We start from the raw sequence: 24,045 nt of genomic DNA on the forward strand, positions 1-24,045 counted from the left end.
TATAAGCATATACGTGTGTGTGTATGTATACACATACTCCTACTTACTTTGTATATTATGCCTTTTTGTGCTTGGTACAACTAAAAATTTAGTTCCTCAGAGATTATCCTATACTGAAGTCACAACCATAGAACATCAAACTGAAAACATTTGTGCTGAGAAAAAAGGGAGGATTTGCAAAGGAAGTAATTTTGAGTCATTAAATCCAATCCATAATTTCCCAAATATGCCTCTTTGCTTTAAAATTAGAAAGCTTACAATATTAAAAGAAGCTGTAAATAGTCGAATAAACTCACTTAGCCACAAAATGAAAATCAATTGCATTCCATGGAAGGAAAGAATTCAAATTTATTTGAACATTTTCAAAGCTACTACTTACAGTTGTCCTACCCCTCAAACACTAGTGCAGGTTCTGAAAAATAACAATTGACTTCTTAGTTTAATTTGTAATTTATAAGGGATAGTTGACTTTTGAACTAAATAACACCCTGTTTTCTCTAATTTATATCTTCTGAATAGATGTTTTTCAGTCCATCATCAGCTACATGTCTTTTAAGTAGAACAAGTAATTTTGGTGTCTCTCCCTAATGACCAATATTCTCCCTTTGGCCTTTTTAGCTATCTTTCATTGGTACTCTTTTTGCCATTTACCTATTACATGCATACCTGTTTAAATACCCCATCTGGTTTATGTCAAAGGAGACACACAGAGCAGTAGAAACCAAGAGTTCATGAAAATGGAGGACAGATAAACTACTCTGGTATCGATAGGTGATCACTATCGGGAATGACAATAGTCAATAATGTTAAAGACTGAGTTTAATGAGATACTGAAGTGATCACAGCAAAGTATAGTAAATGCAAGGTACTTATCAAATGAATTGCAGAAGACACATCTACTAAAATAATAATCAAATGGTACTCAGATGGAATGAAATCTCATTTTAAACCTGTAAATAACTGTTAGTCACTTAAGTGATTTAAATTGAATTCACTTCTTTTTACGTTAGCTTCTATCCTCTAGCTCTTGTGTTTAGTTTGAGGAATAAGGAAGTAAGGGGGAGATGCGTTCCATATTCTAAACCCACAGCTTTCCCTCCATCTATTGTGTTTAAGTTTTTGCAAGGCAATGGGGTTAAGCGGCTTGCCCAAGGCTACACAGCGTGGCAATTATTAAGTATCTGAAGACAGATTTAAACTCAGGCACTCCTGACTCCAGGACTTCGTTTCTGGAGGAGAGATTTCGGACTTAGTCTCTGGAGGAGAAATTTCGGACTTAGTCTCTGGAGGAGCCGCGTCGGAAGGGACGCCGTAACGTCCCCCCTTCCGGGTCTCCTGGCGGGTTGTGGGCGCGGGAGGGACTCGGTGGCGGGGTGGGGGACTCGCAGCCGGACCCCCGTGGCGGCCGAAGCGGTTGCTCCGTTTTTTTTCCGCGGAGCTGCTGGGAGTCTGGAAGTCCTATGGGGTCAAGATTGCTGAAGCGACGCCAGGAGGACCTCCGCGGCCTCGGCGCGACATTCTGATCTTCCCCCGGGCTCTTGGCGCGGATTTCTTTTTTTCGATTTGGGCCCGCTGGCTCCTACAGCTTACTAGGGAAGCAGTGCTCTGGCCGCTGTTGGCGATGGGAAGAACGAGCCGGAGGATCCCGTGGCATGTTTAGCAGGCCGCCTGGTGACCCCTGACGTCGCTGGCACGGGCAGGTTTCCTTCCCGCTCTGGTCCCGGTCTTTGCTCGGAGCCTCGCCCCTTGCCCGAAATTGGCTGCTCCCCAGCCGGCGTTCCGCGCTTTGGGGGTGCTTCCCGCTTATCGGGCGCTTTCTTCCGATCGATGTGGTAATTGTGGTCCGGCTTGGGAGGGCCGTCGGGCAGTCGGTGACGACTTGTCCGGGGCTTTGTCCCCCCACCCGGGGGGGGGCGAGTGGCGGTTCCTGCCCTGTTCTAACGGACCGGGTCCTGCTCAGGGCCGACTCTGGCGGTGGCCCCTGCCGGGGCGGCGGAGTTTGCGTGTCGCCGTTGCTGACTCGCTCTTCCCCCCCCCACCTGCCGCCGCCTTCCTGCCGTACCTCTGTGGTCTTGTTCGCCCCGGAAAGACACTAGGTGCCCGTTGTCGATGGGCGTTCGGCTCCCGGGCCTCCCTTGCTCCTCGCGCCGTGTGTGTGCTGTCGCTCCTTCCGAGTTCTCGCCGGGTCGCCCCGCTGCTGCGTCCGTGCGGTTTGGGTCTGTGCCGAGTCCCTGGCCCTCCTTCTCGGATCCCTTCCCCGCTGGGGTCAGCAGGCTTCTGCGTCTTGCCTGTCTGCCTCGGCCGGCGTTCCGGAGCCTTTGGGGTTGCTGCCCGGGTCCGAGCGTCCTCGGAGCCGCGTGCCTTCTCTAGCAGACTTTGGTCCCCTCCTTTTCCCCCCCCTCTGAGGCGGGAGGGGGGCGAGAAGCCGCCCAGAAGGGAAGCCAGGCGGGGCCGAGGTGGTGTCGGTGGTCGGTGGCGTTGCACTCTCCTGGGTTTTCCTAGACCCCGCCTCGTCACAGCGCCCGTTACCGTCCTCCTTCTCTGTCTTCCCGTGTTGACCCGCTTGGGGGTCGCGGACCTCCGCGACGTTGGTCGTTTTGAGAACCCCCACCCCCGCGGGTGGGCTTTCTCTCCCGTTGTGGGCTCGCGGTCCTGACGCCCTCCCCCTCCGTGCTGTCTCGAGTTTTGATCGGTGGGACCCGGCCTGTGAGGGGAGCCGGGCAGCGGCGTCTGTGACCTACTCTCGGAGAAAAGAGAGAGACCCGAGGCCGTTGAGGAGGTGAGAGGGGGCCCACGGGGGAAGGGGAGGAGGCCCCGTACACGTGTCCGGGGCCCCGCGGTGGGGAAGAACCAACACCGGAAGGCGGTTTTCGATGGGCCCCAACACCCGCTCCGTGGCGGAGGGGGGCGGCTTCTTCTTCCTCTCCCCCCATCCGGTGTTGCCGGCCCCAGTGCGCGTGGGTGTGACTGGTCTCGGTCTCTCTCTCCTTGTCCCGAGAAGTCTTTCCCTGGTTGATCCCGCCAGTCAGTAGCGTATGCCCGTCTCGAAGATGAAGGCGTGCCCGTGGGGAGGTACCGCGCGGCCGGTACAGCGAAAGTGCGAAACGGCTCATTTGAAACCTTGGATGGTGGTTCCCTTGGGCGGCTCGCTCTCTCCTACTTGGAGAACCGTGGCAATTCTAGAGCTGATACATGCCGAGGGGCGCTGACCCTGGCCTCTTTCCCCCCCACGCGGGTGGGGGGGCCCCGGGGATGCGTGCATTTATCAGCCCGAAACCGAGCCGGCGGTTCACCCTGCACACAGGGGCCGGGGGGTGCCCCGGCAGCTTTGGGGACTCTAGATAACCACGGGCTCGGGCGCACGCCACGCCACCCGTGGCGGCGATGGCCCATTCGAACGTCTGCCCTCTCAACTTTCCATGGTACTTGCCGAGCCTACCATGGTGACCACGGGCGACGGGGAATCAGGGTTCGATTCCGGAGAAGGGAGCCCGAGAAAGGGCTCACCCACATCCAAGGAAGGGCAGCAGGTGTGCCCAATGACTGACTTCCCTACCCGGGGAGGTAAAGACGTGGAAGGTTAACAACCACTACGGGTTTACCGGGGGTGAACCTGCCGAAGGATCGTTACCGAGAAAAAGCACACAGCAGCACAACGCGCCCGCGGTGTGTGTGTGTGTGTCGCGGCGGCGCGCGCGCGTGCGCGCGTCGGCATCCCGATCCCGAGTTGGTCGGCCGGGAGCGGCGACCTGCTCCCGGCCAGGCTCGGGTGTCTGCGGTCCCCCGGCGTCGGGCGTAGGCGGAGAAAGAAGGCAGGCCTCTGGGGGGCCGTCAGGCGCCAGGGGCCGTGTCCGTTCTCCGAGCGGGGGCCGCTCTTTCCGTCAGTGCGCGGTCCGAGCCCGCGCGGGGGAAGGTGCTCTTTGGCCTCCACCAACCCGGCCCCCCAGGTACCTGGCGCGTCCCGGCGCGGAGGTTTAAAGATCCGGGGGTTGCCCTTTCCCGCTCGGGTTGGGGGTCGGCTGCGCCGTTCCGTTCCTCCCTCCGCCGTGTCTGCCGCAAGCCTCCCCCCTTCCGTCGGTCGCGTCGGCCGAGAGGCAGGCCGGGGTTGGCGCCCCCCGAGGCGGGAAGGGGGGAGTTGCGGGGTCGGGGAGGGAGGCGGGCGGCCGTCCGGCCCCCTCTTCCCGAGTCGTCGGTAGGGCCTGAGGGAAGAGGAGATGCCTGGCTCCGACTTCTCCCGTCTTCCGGTGCGGTCGCTTGGGTCGGTTCCGAACGCGACGGGGTCGGGGCGCTGGGGGACCCCGCCCGTCCCGTGGTGGTTGAGTCGCACCCGCGGAAGCCCCGCGGTTGCCGGTCTCGTGCTTTCCCCCCGGTCTGAGGGTGGGGCGATCCCGGCCGGCGGGGCGCCGGCCTCGGGGCCGGGTTGGGCCCCGGCGTTTGCCGGTGCTCCGGAGGGGACTCCCTGCGGCCGCGGGGGAGGTCCGGCCTCGGTCGGTGGGTCGCCGCCGGGTGGGCGCGGCGGTCGGCTCCGCGTCGGGGTCGGCGAGCAACGAGTCTCGTGGGCGCGGCGAGAGGGGGCGAGTGGCTTCCTTCCCCGCGCGTGGGGGCGGCGCGACGCGGATGCGCCCGGCGCCGCGCCTGGGAGTCGTCAGAGGGGGGAGATCCGGTGGAGGCCCGTGTGAGGGGAAGAGGTTGCGGTGCGGGGTCCGATCCCCCGTCCCTGCCTCCCTCCGGGGGCCGGCCGAGGGGTCCGCCGCCCCTGGGCTTGCCCCGTGGCCCCCCTCCCTCGGGTCCGCCGCCCTCCTCGCGGTTCCGGTGCTGCGGTGCGTTCGTTCTCTCGGGCGCGCCCGGCCTCCCCTTTCCCCGCGCGGCGGCGGGTTGGGACTCTGCCTCCTCCCCGCCGGCCGGCGGGCTCGCCCTGCTCCCGTGCGCCCCTTCGTCGGCGTCCTCGCCGCGTCCGCGCGCGCGTCCTCCCGAGGTTCGGGCCTCCGTCGCCCGTCAGGGGCCCCCCCGGGCCCGCTCGTCGGCCGGCCGGTCCCGGTTCGGTGCGCGTCGCCGGGTCGGGTCGCCCGTCCCTCCCGGGCTTGCCGAGTTCCGCGTCGCCCCTTCCGCGGGCGTCTCTCCGCCTTTCGGGGTCGTGGCGGGTTGTGTGGCGGTCGGGGTGCGGGCCCGCGCCTCCCCCCGCCTCCCCGCGTGTGGTTCCGCCCTTCGGCCGTTCCGCGGAGCCCCCGGGCGCCTGTGGGAGCCCGCGTCCCCCTCATCGGCGAAGGGAACGTGTGTGAGCTGGGTGTGGACCGTGCCGGAGACAGGTCCGTCGGACCCTAGCGATGAGGGGGGGCCTGCGGTGGCGGCCGCGATCGGTCGCCGAGCGCGAGAGGAAGCGCCGCAGGCGGCAGGTTGGAACAGGCCCATGGGGGGTCGTATGTGCTCGGCCGAGGAAGGCCCACGGGGCCGCGAGCACGACCGACTTTGACGACTTCCCTCGGGTTCGGGGGTCGTGTGGAGACGCGCGCGTGTCTCCGTCCGCGTCCGCTCGGCGGTGGGGAGGGGAGGGTCTTCCGTGAGGCAGGCTCTCCCGTCCGCCGGAGCGGGAATGTCCTCCATCCTCCGCGCGAGCAGGGGCCGGGCCGCGTCTCCGGTCGGGCCGTCGGGAGAGGGGTGCAACGGGCCCGGCGTGTGGGAGTCGCGGGCCGCGGCGGCCGGGCTCCCTCACGCGCACCCCCTTCTCCCGCCCCGCCGCCGACTTGGCCGACTTGGCCGCTCCACCGCGGGGTTGTGGGGCGAGCCGGAAGGCGTCGGTGGTCGCGGGTTGGCCATTCCGGGTCGGCGAGTCGGGCACGCCGGAGGCCCTGGGTCTCCCCCCCGGGGTGGGTGGGCTCCCTCCCACCTCCCACCTCCCACCTCCCACCTCCCACCTCCCACCTCCCACCTCCCACCTCCCACCTCCCACCTCCCACCTCCCACCTCCCACCTCCCACCTCCCACCTCCCACCTCCCGGCCGCTCCGAGGTAGACCAGCAAGCCCGATGAGCGCGCTTGCGGCGTGGGGCTGCGGCCGAGCGAGCTCCGCGTCCGTCCTTCCGCTCGCGGGTCCGTCCGCTCGCGGGTCCGGCGCGTCTCCGCGCCAACGCCTCTGTTCGTTCCGTCATCCGATCGTTCATCCGTCTGTCTCTCTGCTCGCTCGTCGTCTTCGCTTTTTTAAAATTTTGTTTCGTTTCTTTGTGCCACACGCACCCCCCCCCCCCCCCCGCGTTTCTTTATTTTTCCTTTGGCTGGTGCTGGTGCTGTTGCTCGTGCTGGTGGTCTTTCGTTCATTGCTCCCTTCTTTCCCCTCCTCCCCAGCGATGCTAAGTTTGTACCATTCGATTTTTGAAAGCCCACCTCGTCAAATCCCTTCCCGTGTCCCGATGGCACCCACCCCCAGTAAAACGCAAATGTTCTCTGTCTGTCTCGCTCGCTCGCTCGCTCGCTTGCTCTCGCTCTCCCTCCCTCCCCCCTTTTCTTTCTCTTTCTGCAGATCTCCAGTACTGTGTGGCCCAGGTGCGGTTTCTCACTGCTCTTCTTTGGCTGGAAGCATCCACATCCCGGAGGGAAGGAAGAGACAGCACTAGGAAGGCGAAAGAGAACCATATGACTGGATCCTAGCCGGGATCCAATCTCGATGGATTCCTCTCCGACGCAACTTCTAATCGACAAAGGGCAAGCGGAGAGATCTGAACTCAGCTGAGCGAAGACAAGACCTCTGGAGGAAAATCATTCCGCGAGGGAGGGAGGGAGGGAGGGAGAGAGAGAAACGGAGACAGGGCCTTGCTGTCTTTTTCTTTCTTTCTTTCTTTTCTCCTCTCACGCAGAGAAAGTGCAAAACGTGTGCACGATTAAACTGATTACTTTCTTGCCTGCCTTCCTTCCTTTTCCCCCTTTGTCTATCTATATATTTATCTATCTCTAACCAACTCTCTCTAGAGAAAAATCATTTTCACACATTCCAAGTATAAAGAGTATACCGAACGAAACTAACTACTTCCTTTCCTTCCCCCTCCCTCTCCCCTCACTCACTACCACTGTAAATAGTAGCCTTGAACGCCTAGGTGGGCCTCACCCAAGGGAAAAACAAGTCCCGCCCCCCCCCCACCACCACAGTGTGCTCTGCTGTTTAATGATCTTCAGTGATTTCAGACAGCTGGCTCAGGACTACTTCGCTTTGACAACCTTTATTTTATTTATTTATTTTGTTTTGGAGTATTGTGTTTTTATTCCCCAATGACTTCTCTAGGCGTGATAAAGTTATTTCAATTCATTTATTTTGCCCACTATCTGCAAAGATGGTTTCCAACAACAATGATTTTTTACAAGATTTTCGATTTCACGTTTTTCTTCCATCCTCTCCCTGTTCCTCCCCCGCCCCCAGAAAGCAGCCTAATGAAGGTTCTGCGTCTATCATATTGGTCAATCCGATAAGTGTGGAGTGATGATGTGCTTCCGTGCAGTTCTTTTACTTTGCCTTTCTCTCATCGATAGTGATTTGGAGCATCTTATGAAAAACTGACCAGGGAGAGCTTTGATACCTTCACCTAAGAATCATTGTTCCATCGTTTGGGAATGACTTGTATTCTTAAAAGATTTGACTCAGTTCTCTATGTGTTTTACAAATGAGTCCTTGATCAGAAATGCCAGCTTGCCTCTCTCTGCCTCTCTCCTGCCACTCACTCACTCACTCACTCACTCACTCACTCACTCACTCATTCACCCTCTGCATCTCACTGCTGGTTTCTTTTGCACCCGGTCCATTCTATTCCCAACCCTCCCCCACCCCCACCCCCCGTTTTTCTTGGGAGGTATATTTCCGAGTATTGGATGTTCTCTGCAGTTATTTCAAATAGAATTTCTCTTTCTATCTCTTGTTCTGGGGCTGATGATCTCCGTGGGTTTATTTTGTATACTGCTGCTTCCTTTCTGAATCTGTTGTTTCGAGGAGTTTTTTAGATGATTTTTCTTGGGTTCCCTAGGCGTAACATCATATCATCTGCACACGGTGAAAGTTTGGCTTCTTCGTTGCCAATTCTGATTCCTTCCATTTCTTTTTCTTCTCGTGTTGCTACTGCTAGCATTTGCAATTCTAGATCGAATTGAAATGGTGAGCGTGGGCATCCTTGTTTCACACCTGAATTTACTGGAAATGCTCTGACTTCCTTTCCATCGAATATTAATATTCGCTGATTGTTGATGCTATTCATTATTTTAAGGAAAGCTCCATTTATTCCTAAACTTCCTAGGGTTTTTAGTAAGAATGGATGTGTTTTACCGAAGCCTTTTTCGGCCTCTATTGAGATGATCATATATGACTTCTGTCGGTTTTTCTCTTGATCTGCTCAATGAATCTGAGTGTTTTCCTAATGTTGAATCATCCCGGCCTGCCTGCCTGCCTGCCTGCCTGCCTGCCTGCCTGGTGTAAATCCAACCTTATCGTGCATGGTGTATTATCCTGGTAATGCCTTCCGGTGGTCTCATCGCTAAAATTTTTATTTAAGATTTCTACTTCAATATTCATTAGGGGAGATTGATCTATAAATTTCTTGGACTGTGTTGGTTCTTCCTGGTTTAAGTTATTGGCACCGTGTTTTGGTGTCGTAAAAGAGAATTCCTTTCTCTCCTGATTTTGTAAAATAGTTCATATATTCTCTTTTGCTGCCCGTGACAGTCGCCAACATGGCTCGCGTGCATGTTCCCGGGAAGGTGCTGGCCCAGTCTTTCCTCCCCGTGAAGGGAAAAATTAGTTTACCCATTTTATAAGATCATTTCAAATACTAACCATCCAAGGCCTGATTGACTGATCCATGAACTCTACTGATTATCGGCAGCTGTAATTCTAGGAACTAGCCATTCCGGGAGCTGTTTATCCTTGAAAGAAGTTGGCTACCTCCTTCAGGATAAACGATTTAATTAAGAATATGCCCTTTATGAGTACATGGCCTTCAGCAGGTCACACAATCTACAGATGGTTTTTTGAAATTTATTACTGAATACTGGAACTTAGCCCAAGCCTTGGCTTTATGCCTTCTTTGTCCTCTAATGTATAAAAATCACTTTCGGGTTAAAAAACACTGAAGCCTCACCCATGGAGCTGACGAGTTGCCTGGGATTCTCCCCTTCGGGTCTCACTCACGCTGGATTGATCTGGAGCTTCCCCAGCATTGTCTTTGAGAGATGGTGTTCCCCCGAAGTGGTGATGTTTTCTTTTTCTTTTTCCTCTATCTTAATAATTATTGTAATAGTTTTAATACTCTGTGTAATTTTGTATTGTTTGTGTCGGTGTCGTTCGTCTTATTGTCCTATAACTTGTTTAGCTTAATAAATCCCCATTAAAATTTGTTGTATGAGAGTGTCATTTTGTGGGAGCAGATCCACGAACACTTAAAATCACAATACACCCCGGAGAAAGTCTGACAATCTTTACCTTCTTTCCGGGCTATACACTGATCTAAACCGAATGTGTTGAGAGAGGACACATATCCTTGAGGGGGAAAAATGAAATAGCAGAGATAGCACACTTATGTAGTACATACGGCTCCCTTCCCCACCTTTTAAGCGGAAGGTGGTGGTGGTGGTGGTGGTGGTGGTGGTGGTGGTGGTGGTGGTGGTAGTACTCCTCTTTGGTCTTTGTCCCTTCCTTCCTAGTCTTGACTCTGTTTCCTCCTGAGTCGATGGAAGTAATTTATAGCAGTTTCATTGGTATGGCACGGAATCATCAACCGTTGACTTTAGATGGAATTGTCACCTACCGAGGAGCAATTGACATTTGCTATTTATTTACTCCTGATTTTATGGGTGTGCCAAGTTCTTAGAACTGTTTTTATATGGTTTCTGAGTTGCCCCGAAGATTTTATGCTGCTGTGACTTGTTGGTCATCTCTAGAAACTGAGGATTTCTGTGGGTTTCTTTCATTTCCTTTTCTTTTTTGCTTTAAACTTTTTGAACGCGTGGGCTTATTTCCTGTCCCGCAACTTTGCTAAAGTTAATCGCTGTTTTAAGCAGCGTGGGGGTTGGTTTTCCTAGGATTCTCTAAGTAGGTCATCATATCATCTGCAAGGAGTGGCCTACTCACCGTCCATTTCTTTTTCTATTCTTATTGCTGAAGCTAACATTTCTAATGCCAGGTTGAACAGTAATGCTGATAACGGTCACCCGTGATTCTGGGTGATCTTTTTTAACATCTTCTCCTCCCCCCTCCCCTCTCCCTCCCTTAAGAAGCCAAAGAATTTGATCTAGCTGACTCAGGGCCAGCAGAGGTGTTGAAAAGGTGTGTCGTGAAGGTGTGCCCCCACCGATCTCCTCCGGCCCCTCCCCCACTCACAGGGAATCGAGGTTCCCCGGGATGCGTATTATTAGACAGGTATACAGGGCCCTTTGGGGACTCCCGGGGAGCATTTCCCTCTATGGCACCTCCAGACAAAGATGGATGAAATGCAGGTGGACGTCCAGGTGTAATTCCCTTGCCGCTTCGACCGCTGCCCTCCGGGTCTTCCCGTCCCCCACCCCACCCCAGTTCATGCCGCTTTGGTCAGTCCTCTCTCTCTCTCTCTCTCTCTCTCTCTCTCTCTGAAAGACTTCACTGGGGGAATGCTTATCCTGTCTTCTGCCCAGGTTCTTCCCCTTAGGAAAGGCACGCAGTTTGATTTAGTTGACACCGGTACAACACTGGGCCACGCTAAAGGACATCTCCCACAAAAAGACCTTGGGCCAGGGGAGAAGGGAGTATTGAATCGGGGCCCCTGAAGTCTCCCATCTTGCTCTCTCCTCTGCCCCGGGTCCAGCCTCGAGGAAGGAAACTCTCAAGGCCTGTAATTTCCCCCTTCCCTCTTCTCTCCCCTCCCCCTCCAGCTCGTCCCTATTCCGAGGCAATTTACCCCTTCCCCCACCCCCCATCACCAACACAAGCCCTTAGCCCGCTTGGTCTCATGCGAGGGGAATCTTCTGTGATTTAGAAAAGCAGGTTAATGGGTGTGGGAACCTGGGATTTGGAATATTTCTTTTCCCTCAAGGGGAACTCTATTTGTGCTGTGCTCCTCTCCCTTCCCTCCCCCGTCCTCTCCCCTTCCCCCCCACCCCCAGAATTAAATGCATTTCCATCAGTCTACTTTTTATTCTTTCCAAATGGCAAAAAGTATTTTTATTTTGTCATCTGAATAAGTGTCGATTCCTCGGGACGCGGCCTTTGGCATCTTTTGCAACTTAATTCATCAGGTTGTGGCACTGTGCCTTTCTCGGAAACATAGGTACCGTCCAAAGACTTTCTCGTGCCCTTGTTTTTGTCCGTAGTGGCCTGTTGGATCGGGGCAGCTGAGTTTGGTACGAGTTCCATATCATATATCATTTCCCTCTAGACTCGACTCATCTTTTGGGGCTTGAGAAAACCACAGAAGGGACACCTGGTCTCATGGGCCCTCTTCGGATGTAGTTTTCATCCAAGAAATTTCTGATTTCAATGGGTGAGCCGTTCTCTTGAATGACAACATTGATGGGGAAGCGAGTGAGCTTACACAGACCTCATCTTGTAAGAAAAACCCGGAGTGATGCCTTTGATCATATTTTTTTTTTTAGTTTTTGCAAGATAATGGGGTTAAGTGGCTTGCCCGAGGCCACACAGCTAGGTGATTTGTGGGGGTTCGGCCTCCGAGGTGTTCTTGGAACCTGACAGGACGGATAGAGTCTGCGAAATGAGTTGAGTCAACAAGGGGGTATAGGCAGGAGATGGTTGACTGTCAGCTGCTTGGATTTATTTTTATAGTTTCAGAATCACGTCTGTTTCAAGCAAGGAAGCTGAGATCATTTCCTTGGTTACAAGACTGTACGATTTTCATCAACAATCATATAGTTCATATGGTTACAAGTTTTAATCACGTGATTGCGAGTTTAAGGAATAATCATATAGTTAACTGATTTCTTCTTACTACGTCATATAATTGCTAATTCATGTAGAGTTATCAATTAAGCAATTCTTTTCATGGAATGTTTTTTATATTTTCTGTGTAGGTTAACGTTTTTCGACACACTTCCTGAGCAGTCTGTAGTGAGGGTCTTTATGCTTGTCCACCCATCCGTTAACTCTGACAATAACCAAATATTCTTTCTGGCCATGTTGGTAGAAAACACGGTTTCTGTGACTTTTTTATTCTTTCCCGTGAAACTTAAGGTTGCTGGAGTTCACATAAGGGTCACCTGTACTCACTATTTTCTCACCATCTTTTTCATATATTCCTGTGTATGGTGGGGGGGGGAGCAAAACTTAATTTCCCTGGAATTCGATCTGACCCATCTTGTATCTGTTTTCCCCGGTATGTAGACATTCTGGCATCCCCTTGGAATTCCCAGTGCTGGATTTTCCAGAGATTTCATAATGTTGAAGCCTTTTGTGTGCCTCAGGGAGAGGCAATCCTGTTCAATTTAGACAGAGTTTTTACAATCTGTTCTATTCAAGGAATTTTTCTGAAATCCTTCCTTTATAGTCATTCCAGTATTAGGGTGAGGAAATATTGTAATAAATAATAAACCTAGAAATATTGGCATGCATGAAATCCCTCTATATATTGAAGAAGGAAATGTTGTTACATCAGGCAATTAATCAATTTATACTCTTTAATGCTGTTTTCAGTTTAACTGTTATTGATGTTTCATTTTTACATTTAACACATGTACGGATGACACACCCCCCCGAATTGAACAAGGTTGCTTGTAACCCAGCAAAACAATTTAGGAAAACTAATAATCAGTGACTTCATCTGAAAGTGAATACAGTATTTCATATCTGTAACATCACTCAAGTCTCTGTTTTTTCAAATTACTTTTAAAAGTAATAAAGAACAATTTTCTCTTTTCCAGCTCCCAAATAACCCAAATGGGGAAAAAAAGCCTTTTAAGAAATATTCACAATTACGTAAAACAAATATCTTCATTGTCTGCATTACCAAAAAAAAAGCCACCTTCTGCACTCTAAATCCATCACCTCTTTGTCTGAGGGCTGATAGCATGTTTCATTATATATCGTCTGTAATAATGGTCAGATACTGATCATATTCTTACAGCTTTTAAAGTCGTTTGCCTTTACAGTGTGGCTATTGTATAAATTTTTCGTTGCGTTCCTTTCTTTCTTCATTAGTTTATAAAAATCTTCAAAATTGCTCACTTTTTATAATAGATATGTTAAAGTATAAATCATTCTAATTCCTCTCACTTCACTCTGCATTAGCTCATGTAAGCCTGTCCGTGTCTCTTTGAAATCATCAATTTCCTCATTTCTTCCGGCATATCCATTCTCCGACACGTTCCTAAAATACGACTCGTGTCGACCGTTCATCAGTTTATGGGCAAACCCTAAGTTGACGGGATTTTGCCATGACAAAAAAAAAGTGCTGGAAATATTTTTGTACATATAGGATTTCTTCCTTTCCTCGAACTTTTCCATACAGTCCTGACAATAGTATAGCTGCATGAAAAGGCACACACTGCTTAGTACCATCTCGTGCAAAAATTTCAAATTGTTTTCCAAGTAGTTGTACCCATTCACAGATTCAAAAACATTGTATTCAATATTCCTGTTTTCTCAGAGCTCTTCCAATACTCACCATTTCCCTCTTTTGGTCATCTTTACCCCTCCGATGGCTATGAAGTGAAATCTCAAAATTGCTTTAATTTCTCAGTAATGATTTGGAGCATTTTTTAAAATGGCAATAGTTTGGATCTTTCTTTGAGAAATGCCTATTTATATCCTTAGACCAGTTATCAATTGGAAAATGACTCCTATTCTAATAAATTGGAGTACTTTGAGTCAGTTCTTTTATCTTGGAAATGATAGTTTTATCAGAGAAACTTGATATAAAGGTTTTTTTTTCCAACTGTTTCCCCTTTCTGTCTTAACTTTGTTGGATTTGTTGCACAAAAACTTTTTTTCCTGTAGTCAGAAATTTCATTTCATCCTCTGTGATCCTTTATTACATATTTGATCAAACCTTTTTCCTACCCATTAATTTGATACGTTTTCTCATGTTTTTATTGTTTATGATGCAATTTTGCATAATCGACTATGTAACTGTTTGAAACTTATCCTTGTATAAGTTGTGGTGTTGTTCTAAATCTAATTTCTTCCATATTGCTGTCCAATATTCCCAATTTTCCAATGTCATTGTCAAATAAAGAGTTGCTCATCCCAAAAGCTGGGGTCTTTGTGTTTATTAAATATGAGAGTTTTAGATTCACTTATTTCAGTACATTATGCATGTGTGATCTGTTCCACTAATTTGATCTATTTTAACCAGTATTAAAGTATTGAAATTTATTACTTTGCAGTATTCATCTGAGATCTGAAACCTTTCTTTTCCTTTTCTTTTCTCTATTTTCCCCCTTTGATCCTATTTTGCCCATGACTACAGATTTTCTGAGAGGTCCCAAGTTACTTTCTGATTTCCCCACCCCTTGTCCGCCCGGAGCCTTTTTTTCTTCCCTTCTGTTCAAGGAGACTGAGCTCCACACTAATATGGTTGAAACCCCTGAGGAGGATTCCTCTGGGTCCCCAAAGTCTCTACAATGTCCACAGTCTGGTTCCTGAGAGTGGCCTTCATCCTGATAACGAATGGGCCAAAGCCAAGCTTTTTGTTTAAAAATAAAGCTGTCGTTCCTGTTGTTGCTGGTCGTTGTTGTTGTTGTTGTTGTTGTTTTTAAATGGGGGTGGCACGGTATCTAGAAGCACTTGTCCTGGAGTCAGGAGGACCAGGGTTCAAATCCAGCCTCAGACACTTAATAATTGTCTAGCTGTGTGAGCTTGGGCAAGTTACTTAACCGCCCCCCCGCCTTAAATTTAAAAAAATTACACATCAACCACATTTTTAATGGTTTGTGTCCTTTCGCTCGCTACCCTCCAAATTTCCTGTCTCCATCAAGGGCACCTCAAACTAGAGTTCTCACCCCCATTCATTCATATTTTGACTTACTTGCTTACTTACTATTTCCTTTTTTTTAAATTTCTATTAAGTGCAGACTAGATTTTCAGGACATCCATTTCCTTCATGGACGTGGGCTGGGTGAGGTGGAGTTGTTGTATAGAGGAAGTCTGCCATCTGAAATGCACAATTCTCAGCCTTTTAGGATTTTTTTGGGGGGGGGCGTCCCGGGAAAGGTGGCAAGTGCCACCCTCCTCCACCCAGCCCACTCTGACCCCCCACATGGCCGGTCTGCTGCTCCCTTTCTCAGGAGGGTGGAGGCAGAGCTCCAAAGGGACTACCACCAACTACCACCAATCCATCTGAGCCTCAAACTAACTAGCCGACCCTTCCCCTTCTATCCACTCCTTCCAAGGGAGTGACACTCTGGCCATCTCTCTGCAACCTAGACTGTTGTTTGACCTAACCTGGGTTCAAGAAATTCGAGAGTGAGACACACATGAGGACAGAAAGAAAAGGAGGTCCTGTTGGTGAAGGCATGCTCCCTATACCTAATCCCCTTTTCCTTCCTCAGGCAGAAAGGGAGAGGAGGAAAGAGGACAGAAAAAGGAGATGCAGAAAAAAAAGGAAAAGAGTTCTTTCCCACCCACCAGACACCATAGCTACCCTCACAAATCTTCCACCCTTGATGCCGGGCAGGCAGATGGCTGGGGGCAAGTGACAGAGTCTTGCTTTTGCTGTTGTGACTGACCTCTGGGTAGGGAGAAAACCAGAAGGGGGAACCCTGAAGCCTAAAGATGGGCTTTGGGCCAATATGACCAGAAAGGATAAAGATCCTCATTGGAAGGGTCGTGGGAAATCCGGGACACTATGACATTGCTGGTGGAGCCCTGAAGTCATCCAAACTTTCTGGAGAGGAATTTGGAACTATGCCCAAAGGGCAACAAGAAGGAGCATACCCTTTGATGCAGCGATACCACAACTGGGTCTGTACCCTGAAGAGATCATGAAGAAGGGTAAAAACATCACTTGTTTTTTTTTAATTTATTTTTATTAAAGATATTATTTGAGGGGGAGGCTAGGTGGCGTAGTGGATAAAGCACCGGCCCTGGAGTCAGGAGCACCTGGGTTCAAATCCGGTCTCAGGCACTAAAATAATTACCTAGCTGTGTGGCCTTGGGCAAGCTACTTAACCCCGTTTGCCTTGCAGAAACCTAAAAACCAAAACAAAACAAAGAAAAAAAGATATTTGAGTTTTACAATTTTACACCCAATCTTGCTTCCCTCCCCCCCCCCCCACCCCCATGGAAAGCACTCTGTCAGTCTTTCCTTTGTATCCATGTTGTACCTTGATTCAAATTGGGTGTGATGAGAGAGAAATCATATCCTTAAAGAAGAGAAGTCGAAGAGGTAACAAGATGAGACAATAAGATAGGAGGGGGGGGAGGAGGAGGGGGAGGAGGAGCGGGGAGGAGGAGGGGGAGGGGGAGGGGGAGGATATGTTGTTCCATCAGGCAGTGTAAATGCCTTGAGTCTTCTTGCCGCGCCTGTGTCAAACAGCTCAGAGACCCTGGCTCCCAATATTCCTCCCTTTCCATATCATTGCAATAGCTCATTGTAATAAAGAAAAATCTCATCATATGAAATATCTCAGCCTATTCCCCCTCTCCTTTTTCTTTCTCCCATTACATTTCCCTTTTTTCTATTGACTCCATTTTCCCACCATATTTTATCTTCGAATTCATTTCTCCTGTACTTCATCTGTTGATCGAGAAGGTTCATATGAGTATTATCAGTGTCATTTTTCTATACGGGAATACACGCAGTTCATCATCATGAAGTCCCTCATAGGGCCCACTTTCCTTATCTGTAAAGAGAGGGAGAAAGACAGGAAGGAATAACACAAATCTTCACCTGGGAATTCCAAGGGGATGCCAGAATACACACACACACACACACACACACACACACACACACACACAGGGAAAACAGATACAAGATGGGTCAGATAGAATTCCAGGGAAATTAATAGTTTTGCCCTCCCTTACCATACACAGGAATATATGAAAAAGGTGTTGAAAAAATAGTCAGTACAGGTGACCGATATGTGAACTCCAGCAGCCTTAGTTTCACGGGAAAGAATAAAAAAGTCACAGAAACCGTGGCTTCTACCAACTAGGTCATAAAGAAAAATTGGTTACTGTCAGAGTTAACGGATGGGTGGACAAGCAGAAGGACCCTCACTACAGACTGGTATGGAACAACATTTCCTTCTTCAATATATATATATATATATATATATATATATATATATATATATATATATATATATATATATATGTATATAGGGATTCCATGTATACCCATATTTATAGGTCTATTATTGATTGCAAAACTTACTCATCCCAATAGTGCAATGACTATAAAGGAAGGATTTCAGAGAAATTCTCTAGAAAACCCAGCACTGGGAATTCCAAGGGGATGCCAGAATACACACACACACACACACACACACACACACACACACACACACACACAGGGAAAACAGATACAAGATGGGTCAGATTGAATTCCAGGGAAATTAATAGTTTTGCCCCCGCCTTACCATACACAGGAATATATGATAAAGATGGTGAACTCTGTCCAGATTTGAAAGGACTGCCTCTCCCAGAGACATACAAAAGGCTTCAACATTATGAAATCTTTGGAAGATACAGAGTTAGTGATTAATTTAAAAAAGAAAACAACATTAATGCAACATTCAAAAGTATGAAGAATACAAAAAAAGAATACAGAAGATAACACAATTTTGTTGTCTTACGGCAAATACCTTAGTCTCTTTAGGATTCAGGCTATATTAATCAGCAAAATAAGAATAGCAATACATTCACTCCTGAAGAGGATTGTTAAATGAGCAAAGAAGATTTATAAATGATTTGGTTGTAGTAGAACTGTGATTTTCCAAGATGTGTCAGATGGGATGGGGAACAACATGATTAAAGTCTCTCCTATCTGTGATTTTTTTCCTACACTGTCTCTAAAAACTTTGACTTCTGAACTGTACCCTCACAGGACAGCTAGGTGGTGCACAAGATATCTCAGACTGAGTAGCTGATGTGTGGGATCCCAGTCTCTCGTCCTATATCCCTCTTTCAAACCATTGAGAAGGCAAATGATATATCATCCATATGTGTGAAATCCTGCACTATTAGAAATGGCTAATACAAAACATATTTCTGTATTAGCCATTTCTAAATAGTGACTAAATTATGCTTCAACCTGCATTCATGAGGTCCTTTTCTGGAAGTCAATGATAGGATTTTTCATTGAGAATCCTTTAGACTTTTCTTGGATCACAGTTTTCATCCTAACAATGAATCTTTCACAGTTGATCATCATCATCATCAGAATATTTTGATGAGATCAATGATCTCTTGCTTCTCACCACTTCACATTGCCTTAGCTCATCTAAAACATGTGATTTCATAAGTGTGTTTGGGAAGGGTCCTTAGAAACCTCAATCCTGGAAATCTTCATTCAGACGATATAAAGACCAAAGAAGCCAAATGACTTGTCCTAACCAAATATTTATAAATTGTCCCTTTGATGGTCAAGGGTACAATCTATGCTCTACTCAGCTGCCAAATCGCCTTTCCCCTAGTGTAGGCCTTAAATGTATTATTCTCTGGTTAAGTAACCTTTTACTGTTCAGTCATTTCCCAGTCTTCATTACCTCCTGCTGGGGTGCTCCCAACAAAGATATTAGAATGCTTTTCCATTTTCTTCTCCAGATCATTTTTCAGATGAGGAAACTGTAACAAACAGGGTTAAGTGACTTTGCCAACTTTGGACTCAGGTCAGCCTGATTCAAGTTCTAGCCCTTCTCTACTAGAGCACCGTGTGTTTGCCTGTATTTTCTTGGAATAAAATATATAAAAACAAAAAGTTCATTTACACATGAAGTTTTATACTTTTTTTTAGGTTTTTGGAAGGCAAACGGGGTTAAGTGGCTTGCTCAAGGCCACACAGCTAGGTAATTATTAAGTGTCTGAGACTGGATTTGAACCCAGGTACTCTTGACTCCAGGGCTGGTACTTTATCTACTACGTCACCTAGCCACCCAAGTTTTATACTTTTAAGATCTAACCTAGAAGCCTATGTTGGATGGCATCATTAAAGATATCTTCAGTGACACAAAGAGTTGAAGACATTTTTATACAAAAAAGGACAAAGGGCTATAAAACTGAGTCAGACAATCAATAACACTTCATATAGATTATATTATGATCCCTTTAAGTGATACTCTCTGCTTCAAATTAAAACTGATAATCCCACCTAGCAATTTACAGATGAGGAAATCAAAGCGATGCATAGTCACATGAAAAATTGCTCTAAATCACTACTTATTAGAGAAATGAAAATAAAAGCATCTCTGAAGTACCAACTCTTACCTCTCAGACTGGCTAATATGACCAGAAAGGATCAATGTTGGAAGGGATGTGGGAAATCTGGGACACTAATATATTGTTGGGGGAGCTATAAATTCATCCAACCTTTCTTGAGAGCAATTTGTAATATTTGTCCAAAGGGCAACCACATTGAGCATACCCTTTGATCCAGCCATAGCGCTATTGTGTCTATACCCTGAAGAAATTATGAAAAAGGTAAAAACATATGTTCAAAAGTATTCACTGCAGCCCTATTTGTGCTGGCAAAACATTGGAAATTGAGTGAATGTCTATCAATTCGGGAATGACATAATATACTGTGGTATATGTATATGATAGAACACTATTGTTCTATTAGAAACTGGGAGGGATGGGAATTCAGGGAAGCCTGGAAGGATTTTCATAAACTGATGCTGAGTGAGATGAGCAGAACCAAAAAAACCATTGTACACCCTAACAGCAACATGGGGGTGATGATCAACTTTAATGGACTTGCTCATTCCATCAGTGCAACCATCAGACACAATTTTGGGTTATCTGCAATGGAGAAAACCATCTGTACCCTGGGAAAGAATTGTGGAGTTTGAAAAAAGACCAAAGAATATTGCCTTTAATTTAAAAGAAAATCCATTATCTTCCTATATAAACAAAATAAATAATGAAATTTTTCACATGTCAGATTTTCATAGTAAATTGCAATAGTCATTTTCAGGTTGCCAATATAATGCTCTTGATAGTGAAGGCATGGAATTCATACCTTTTTTGGCCCACAGTTACCTAAAATCTAAGTAGCAACTCAAGAAATGACATCTTCTACTGGTGACCAGTACCTGGGCTAACTGTGACCATTTGATTTCTCACAATGCTAAGTAAAATGATAAATCTCCTGTGAAATCATGATAAGGTTTTCGGTACATTCTATAATTACATTTCTATAAGTTCATTTTAAGGAGGGAACATTAACTTGATGAATTATTACAGAAGTACTGACCATGATCACTCATAAAATTGTGTTAAACACACCTTCATTGTCAACTAATGTTTGTGTTATTTTTAACAATGGTGTAAAAGTTTCAAATATTTTACTTCTAAAATAATTATGCATAATTATTTTATATATATATATATATATATATATATATATATAAAATTTATTGATCAGGTCAGGTTACTGGGACAACTTTTTTTTTAATTAAGGCAATGGCAATAGTGTTAAGTGAGTTCCCCAAGGTCACACAGAGGTTGGATTTCAATTCAGGTCCTCCTGACTGTAGGGCTGATGCTCTATGCACTGCACCACTTAGCTGTCCCAATGGAGGAGCAACACATAATGAATTCACCTATTGGTGGTAGAATTCAAATTCTTATACTGTTGGTATGTTAATGGAATGTCATTATCCAAATGAAGGAAGTTAAAAATACCAAATATAAAACTGGGTTTTTTCATTTCTATTTTTATAACTAAGGGGTCTTTGTATATCCACTTGACTATTGACACATCAAATAGCTATTCCATGTTCCAAAATTTCCATTTCTCCTCAAGGAAATATTAATTTTGACCACAGAAAAAAATCAGTGTTTAGCTTTTTTACCAGAGAGAAAGACATCAACATATAATTCTACTCGGAAGATCCTGGAGACAACATCTGAAAACCCAAAACTGCATCAGATGTATCATGAAAAGAAAAAATTCGATGTAGCCAAGAGGGCACTGCCTCCTTTGACTCTGTAACTGCTTTGTGTACTGTGGTAACCATTACTTTGACAGCCCATAACTCCTGGTGACCCTTAGTCCTCTAAATAAGCAATTTGTTCACTTTCACCTTCGTGGGGCTCCAGACTTGTCTTAGTCTTACTACCACCGTGCTTTTTATCTTCACGTTTTTGTCTATCTCTCTTTCTCTACCTTCCCCATGCCAAACAAAGACCGTCTTAACACTCCCATTTGGAGGAAGAACACCCTACCCTGGTGTGTTTTGAGGCAACCAGAAAGTCATTGGTGAGTCCTCCCTACTTTGTCCCCATTTATTTTAGTCACAACTCTATGGGACATTTTTAATTCTAATCAAAATCACTGTTGAATGACTCAATAGCACTCTTCTTTCCTGGTCTAAAACCACAGTCCCTTCAGGCTCTGTAAATGCTTTTCCTGCTTGGTCTTTATCCAGAAGGCCTCTCTTTGAATGGGGGATGCAATGGGACTCATTGAACTAGCACACTTAATTGTCTCTTCTTTGACCTTTTGGTTTGTTTCTTCCAGAATACAAGCTTGCATTTCTAGATGATTGGTTGTAAAGAATGTCAGCAAATTCCCACAACTTCTTTGGATATGCTAGCTCCCATTTCAGATCCACCTGTAGAGATCAGATCTGAAGTACTTTTCCTCTCCTACCTTCAGCCTTATTCCAGTTTGAAGAAGTTTTTGGAAAATGGATTTTCAGCCCTTCTTCCCATGACAAGCATTTCATTCCTCTAGCCCTACTGGAAAGATTATGATGAGGACTCCCAATTCATGGGCCCTTCTATCCTAAATATTCAGATCTGCTCTAAGTGTCCTTTCTGGGTCCTTGCTAGGAATATGCATATTAAATTTGATTTAATTACTGACCCTGCTATTTCCTTAAAATGTCTTTGTCTTCTCCTTGTCACTTTTCAATGCCCATTACTTAGGGTCAACCTTGCCCTTTGTGATTTTTTGTGAAATTGGGGTTCTGATCTGCCTAGAGCCTTAATTATTTATTATCTAGGATCTCTGATACTAAAAGTGCTTCTTAACAAGTTGTTTATAACTTGATTGTAAATTCTTTCCCTAATAACTCTCCCCTGGTGCTGCCAATTCCTGACATCTAACCCCTCTTCAAATTATTTAATCTTAATCATTTATTTGAAAGCATTTTTGCCTCTTCTTCATTCTTCTCTCCCTTTATAAGTGAGAACCTGCAAGATCCCGTTTTACTATATTATCTCCTATATTTTGGCCACTGAGTCATCACAGTGCTCAATAAAATGCCAACATGTCTGGGAGAGAGGCCACGTCTTATGAATTCTTTTCCAGACATCCAACACTGAACTCCAGTATTTTGGAGGTGTGAAACCCAATACCAGCCAGCACTTCAAAATACAGAACCTGTTAGTTTCATTTAGTAAATTTACATAAATTGGAAGTGGAAATCTTGTGCTATCAAGCTCCTTTAGCATTTTTGAGGATTTTGTGAATGATGAAAATTCCAAACAGAAGTTTTCTTATGTTGTAATAATATCATGAGGGAATATTGTTTATATGTGGACTGAAATATATCTTCGTATTGTTTCCACATGAACAGAAGAGTGGTATGCCATCTTCAAATAATACACTGAAATTTATTATTTTATTGTCTTCTGTCATAAAGTATAACAAATTTTTTCATATTTTAATTCAGTGAGCTCAAGCTTCCATTCAAAACTCTTTACTAAATAGATTTCAAATTTTTCCTTCACAAGCATGTATACAGTTAGAGAAATATACCCAATACTATTCCCCAAAAGAAGAAACTGCAATATGACAATTACTATGATAATTTAGAGACAGTGTATCATTGTGAGGGCAAAACTTCCACTTTTTGTTTTTAAGAATAGAAATATCTAGGGACCACTAGGTGGCACAGTGGATAGAGCACTGGTCTTGGAGTCAGGAGTACTTGAGTTCAAATCCAGCCTCAAACACTTAATAATGACCTAGCTGTGTGGCCTTGGACAAGCCACTTAGCCCCATTGCCTCAAAAAGAAACTAAAATAAAAAAGAAAAGAATAGAATTATCTTTGAAAGGTATAAATTTCCTCTCAATGGGAGGGATAGCAGGGCTCATAGAACTGAGGGAACTTGTTAGCTGTCCCTCTTAACTAAACTGCTTGGAGATTTTATCTCCTGATTTAAATTGATAGTCCCATTTCTAAAGCAAAAAATTTTTTTTCTTTTTCTTTTGTACATTTTTGACAGAATTCAAGACAATTATATATCTCTGGAACATTCTAGCTAGGGTCTAGACCATGATAATTTAATATAATGACACCTAAATTGAGCTGATCAACTGCTATTCATTATAAATTCAATTTTCCTCAGTTATTTCCAAACCCCAAAAGTATAGAGGATTCACATTTTTTACAGTCACTACACTTATGATAAGGATGAGGATAAACTTCCAATCTTCCTAATTATTATCATAAAGATTTCAGTAATTTAGCAGAGCCTGCATTTAATGTATTTTCACATTAATTTCCAAAATCAAGTTACCAAAACTCATTTTCAAACCACATCCTTCTTATTTCGTCAAAAACAAACGTGTTGTGTTCATCTTACCTGCATTACCTAGGATCATTTGACATAGGCATGAGGCTACCCATGCAAGGATAGATAGGTAAGGCTCTAATACATGCATATGGTAATTCGGCCTGTCCAGGAAATTTTCTTCTACCTTTCAAACATAGCTCAAAGGCACTTCAAAATTGTCATACTGAATGCATGATTACAAATAGATTTTACACTTATCTCCCTATCAGAGCACATGATGGTGTAGGTGTTGTCAGAAAAGCAGCTTCAGTGAGATAGTCACCATTCATATGGTGTACCCAAAGGGAGAATGGCTAAGGAGTGAGAACTGACTTCCCTGAGTAGGAACTGAAATTAGGCGGCA

The 24,045-nt window shown here is 46.3% G+C and overlaps 1 protein-coding gene and 1 long non-coding RNA gene across 2 annotated transcripts; one reads left to right on the plus strand and one right to left on the minus strand.

The window, feature by feature from the left end:
* Nucleotides 1-3,440: 3,440 nt before the first annotated feature.
* Nucleotides 3,441-6,757, plus strand: LOC141494267 (uncharacterized). The gene is made up of 5 exons (XM_074195328.1): nucleotides 3,441-3,564; nucleotides 3,623-3,913; nucleotides 3,948-4,343; nucleotides 4,377-5,393; nucleotides 6,515-6,757. The coding sequence occupies exons 1-5, from the start codon at nucleotides 3,441-3,443 to the stop codon at nucleotides 6,640-6,642; spliced, it is 1,956 nt and encodes a 651-aa protein (XP_074051429.1). The 3' UTR covers nucleotides 6,643-6,757.
* Nucleotides 6,758-13,371: 6,614 nt separating this feature from the next.
* On the minus strand, nucleotides 13,372-17,734 carry LOC141493411 (uncharacterized). The gene is made up of 3 exons (XR_012470210.1): nucleotides 17,533-17,734; nucleotides 16,276-16,794; nucleotides 13,372-16,141 (listed from the first exon to the last, which is right to left on the minus strand). It is a non-coding gene; the product is annotated as an uncharacterized LOC141493411 (long non-coding RNA).
* Between the last annotated feature and the right edge of the window lie 6,311 nt (nucleotides 17,735-24,045).

This window comes from Macrotis lagotis, chromosome 7 (genome assembly GCF_037893015.1).
Source record: "Macrotis lagotis isolate mMagLag1 chromosome 7, bilby.v1.9.chrom.fasta, whole genome shotgun sequence".
Taxonomy (NCBI): domain Eukaryota; kingdom Metazoa; phylum Chordata; class Mammalia; order Peramelemorphia; family Peramelidae; genus Macrotis; species Macrotis lagotis.

Excerpts from the sequence above, each read along its gene's own strand:
- LOC141494267 (XM_074195328.1), top strand. The coding sequence starts at position 3,441 with ATGGTGACCACGGGCGACGGGGAATCAGGGTTCGATTCCGGAGAAGGG. Across the intron at positions 4,344-4,376 it reads GCACCCGCGGAAGCCCCGCG|GGTGGGGCGATCCCGGCCGG; the intron begins GTTGCCGGTCTC and ends CCCCGGTCTGAG. Across the intron at positions 5,394-6,514 it reads GGAAGCGCCGCAGGCGGCAG|ATCTCCAGTACTGTGTGGCC; the intron begins GTTGGAACAGGC and ends CTCTTTCTGCAG.